The following is a 4,211-nucleotide window of genomic DNA, read 5'->3' on the forward strand; positions in this document are numbered from 1 at the left end:
CAGAGACTGCAAGATCAAATCTCATCTATGAAGTCACGGCTATCGCATTTCGCCTGCATCAAGGGGAAGCGTTGCACTTAGAGATCAAAGACTCGGGGCTCTGGCACAGGCTTATCAGCTCCCCCGGTTTCAACGCTCACTGGCAGGAGGAAATTGCAAACACTCTTATGCCTCGCGCAGCATCTTCTGCCGCGCCCGTCAGCCAAACTCTGCTTGACGAAGGAACGTAATTACACGAGGAAGCGTTTTCCATCTCCTGACACAGGGACTCCAGCACTGGCAGATACCCTCACCGCAGCCCTTCAAATCCCACTGCAGCGAGCTTCCGCCGGGCCAGCGAGGACATTTTAAGGAGGGTCTCAAGGGGTTTCGAACAGGAACCAGGCAAGGCAGCAGAGCAATTCCCACTCACGGCTCTTTCTTTAGAGACTTCCTCCCTCCTGCATCCCCCTGCCAAACACGAGGCCCCTTCCCCGACCCACACCTGCCCCCGTACCTCACTCGCATGAAGGGGTTGTACGTAAACTCTTCCGCGATGGTGGAGGGGATGGAACTCTCCCGCGATGGGGGGGGGGATGGTGGGCTCCCCGCTGTCATACTTCGCCTGCAACAAGGGAGAGATTTTTGCCTAACGAGGAACGTGTCAATGAACAAGAAACGCCCCAGGTATTGACCGTGTGGGGTTAGTGCTGCACCCAACTGCTCGAGCTGCTGCTCAGGCCAGGCCCTTCCCAGGGCAGACAGACAAGCACACACAGAGCTGAGAGATGTGGCCATCGGCCTGTAATTATACCAAGAAGTTTCCAAGGAGGGTCACATCTCCACCAGACAACACAAAGGGTCCAACGAGCCACAGGCAAACTCCGTTCCCCAACGCAGTGCTTCCCCGGACACACAACACACCGCAGCTCCCGCCTCTTCACTCCCTCCCTCCCTCCCCACCATTGTCTTCTCTCCTCTGCCTCCTCAGAGAGGCTCTGCCTCCGCAAAAGCATCGAGTGGAGGGGAAGGAAGAACCAGGTTACCTTGGCCCAAGCAAGCTTTTCCTGGACAGAGACATTATTGGGTTCGACGTGTCGAGCAAACTTGAGATTGTTGATCGTGTATTCGTGACCGCAGTAAACTCTCTAGGAAGAGGAAGGGAGAGTGACACTGGGTGACTGGAGGAAGAAAGGCAGAGTGCTGGGTGCCATCACCAGCGTGACGGTACGGCAGGAACAACAGCAGCCCTCTGGGACACACGACATTCTCCACCAGAGACGTGAGCAGGAGAAGCGCCAGGAGTTACCAGCAAGCGCTATCGGCCAATTTAACACCAAGGCTGATGAAAGAGCCGAGGCAGCCCAGCTCACCGGCCCTTGGTTTCATAAGCAGCCCCTGCTCTTTCCCCACAAAGCACAGACGTATTTGGGGCGGGTATTTCCTTCCCGGAGGACTCCAGCTACTCGGCATCAAAGACAATCCCTGATGTAAGCATTCCTCCAACACATGAGAAGCTCTCTTTGAACAACAGTATTACTAGGGAGACAGTTTCTTTGATGTCTGTGCTCGTTTCTGGGTGGTTCACTCACTAGCACGTACCGTTTCAGGGTCCAAGCTGCCCAAAATCTCAATCAGCGCTCTGTACATTTCCTCCGGGGTTCCCTCAAAGAATTTTCCACAGCCAGCCACGAAGAGCGTGTCACCTGCAAGGGACGCACAACACGACGTCAGGACTGGACAAGGCTCCTGGCACCAACAGTCCCTGAGGGCTCCGTCCTGCCCCTGTTGTCCTCGCCGCAGCTCAGCAGAAGGCACGAGGAGAGCCAGGCTACCCCGCTGCCCAACGCGGGCTCAGCACTGCGTAAACCCACACAGCAAACACGACTTCTAACACGGGAAACCCCACGGCCTTGCCAGTCACACCAGGCCAGCGCTTCCCCACCTGCGGGCAGCCTGCTGTCCCCTCTTGTCCTTTCTAGAGCGGACAAGGAGCACTTGTTCTCTTTGCTAGGAAGTTGAACAAAGCTGAGTCACCTCTGCATTTTCTCCCCAGCGCTCCCTAAAATCTTGCTTAAGCCATTCCTTCTTCCACGCGGCAGGTCTGGAGAACGCCCGTCCGGAGAGGGACGACGTGGCAGCCTGGGGAGACTGGGCGCAATCTCAGGGAAGGGAGAACCTGCCTCTCTGAAACGGGATCCAGAACCCGGCCACCAGAGCTGGAGCACCAGCCCTCTCTTACTCCCCTATTTTCTCTTCTCTCGGTTTTGTTACAGACACGAGCATGGATGCACAGAAAAGCAACAGGTTTTGGAGTCGACAGGTTTGGCCCAAGACTGTAAACCAACAGCTTTCGTTTCAGGGAAGAAAATGCCAGATGTAGGACTCATCCAAGGCTTGCTCTTGATGTCGCTTGCAGCGTGTCCAGCAATGCTTTACAAACCCAGAGGGATTTCACCACTTTCATCGACAATTACCGCTCGGTAAGGGGGCGAGAGTTGGATGCAAAACGCCAGCTGGGCTGGCAGCGAGGGACGAACGCACAGCCAGAGTCAGGAGCACACAGGCAGAGGGGAAGCCGATTCCTTTGCAACACAGACTGCCGGCAATGTTACCTCCCAACTCCTCACCTGTAAAAACTGCAGGTGGCTCGGAGCTATTTGGCTTAGTCACATAATAACAGATGTGTCCAGAAGTGTGACACGGCGTACAGAGGCATTTCACATTAAGAGATCCCACCTGAGAAGAAGGCAGAAGACTGGAGCTTAAGCTACCGTTTGCTACCATTCGTAGGGTTAGAAAAGAATTGCAACTATTACAAAGGTCTAAGTAGTCCTACAGGCAAATTCTCACAGAGCTGGCCAGTAAACATAAGCTCTGCTCCTGGGAGAGTCCAGTTTTATGGCAGGGACTTGGAAGGGAGCTGTTTCCTCCTAGCAGGTGTTGCAACAAAGAGAACTGCCAGATTCTTTCATTTGCATGCAGGGTGACTCAGCGGCTCGTTGGCAGCAAGAGCAAACAGATCCAGAGCAACACAAAAATCCTAAACAAAGTTAATCAAGTGCAAAAAGCTCTAACAACAAAACCCACCAAGCTGAAGGGAAGAAGTGGATGACAGGAAAAGGGAAGGATTAAATATGTTCCTGAGGCCGAGGGGACGTTTCCTCCCCAGCCCTGAGCTGCACACCTTCCTTTGCGGCTGCCTGCCCCCCCGCAGAGGTGCACCGCAGGACCAGCAGTGACATTCATGCCCGTCTGCACATTTCATTGCAGTTTATGTCACCTGCCAGCTCGCCTGTAAACAAGCAGCCAGGTTCCAACAGGGTTTGCTGCCGTAGCTCTGGAAAAGCAATGCAGGCAGCTCTCGCCGCCGGCCCACGTTCTCTTCACCCCACACTGCAGCCTTTGTTCAGGGAGGAGCACTCGCCCTGCTTCGGTGCCAACCAGCAGAGCACAAGCCCCGTCCTTCCACACGTCGGCCCCGGCCCTCCTTGGGTTACTGCAGCTGCCAAGGAGCACAGGGACACCCGGCACAGCCCAGGCAACACCGGTGTCTGAGCCAACGCTCTCGTCAACCAAGTGTCACCAGCCGAAACGAGACAGAGGGGTTACAGGTCACAGGGCTGGAAAAGCTGTACTTAAACTACATCCAGGAGATGTTCAAAGAGCTGGGCCCACAGTACTACCTCAAGTTGGACCACACCAGTCCAGCTCTAAAGCTGTGACACAGACGGGAGATGCCGCCTTCCCGAGTCCTGCAGCTCACACCTTGTACCTTGAGCGATGTCAGGTGAGACACTTTCTGCGTCAGGGCTCCGACTCTGCTGTCTCCCCCGTACACGCGCAACCCTGGCTCCATCTTTACAAGCTTCTCGTTTCCTCCAGCATGGTCCCTGGAAGGTCAAAAAAAATGGATTTGGGCAGAGATGAAGACAGATTTATCGCAGCTCACGTTGCAACAGTAACCTCCAGGTGACCCTTTCTGATCAGCAATTGTATCAGTATCTAACACTGTCCTTACACCAAAGGATGTGCCACATCAACACAAGTGGAGATGATTTCTCCAGTAACCTGGGCAGTGAGGGGTGGGGGGGAACGCCCCACAAGTTCCCAGTTGGGAAACACCAGTCCTAGGGGCTCACAGTCAACCCTTCAGTAAGCAGGTCAGGAAGAGACTGGGATAAACTGGGAGATGTGTAATTCAGGGTCCCAAAAGACCGTAGAGCAGACAC

At 54.7% G+C, this 4,211-nt stretch overlaps 1 protein-coding gene across 1 annotated transcript in view; it reads right to left on the reverse strand.

The window, feature by feature from the left end:
• Positions 1-3,877, reverse strand: part of LOC104273233 (hydroxyacylglutathione hydrolase, mitochondrial-like) — a gene marked incomplete at its 5' end in the record, with an annotated part of 4,000 nt that extends 123 nt beyond the window's left edge. Inside the window, 7 exon segments of the mRNA XM_009868489.1 lie at positions 235-253; positions 497-549; positions 551-604; positions 1,026-1,127; positions 1,582-1,685; positions 2,610-2,718; positions 3,755-3,877. Of these exon segments, the coding sequence (XP_009866791.1) occupies positions 235-253; positions 497-549; positions 551-604; positions 1,026-1,127; positions 1,582-1,685; positions 2,610-2,718; positions 3,755-3,877 (564 nt within the window).
• Positions 3,878-4,211: the final 334 nt, after the last annotated feature.

The sequence above is a fragment of the Apaloderma vittatum genome, unplaced genomic scaffold, assembly GCF_000703405.1.
Source record: "Apaloderma vittatum isolate BGI_N311 unplaced genomic scaffold, ASM70340v1 scaffold31764, whole genome shotgun sequence".
Taxonomy (NCBI): domain Eukaryota; kingdom Metazoa; phylum Chordata; class Aves; order Trogoniformes; family Trogonidae; genus Apaloderma; species Apaloderma vittatum.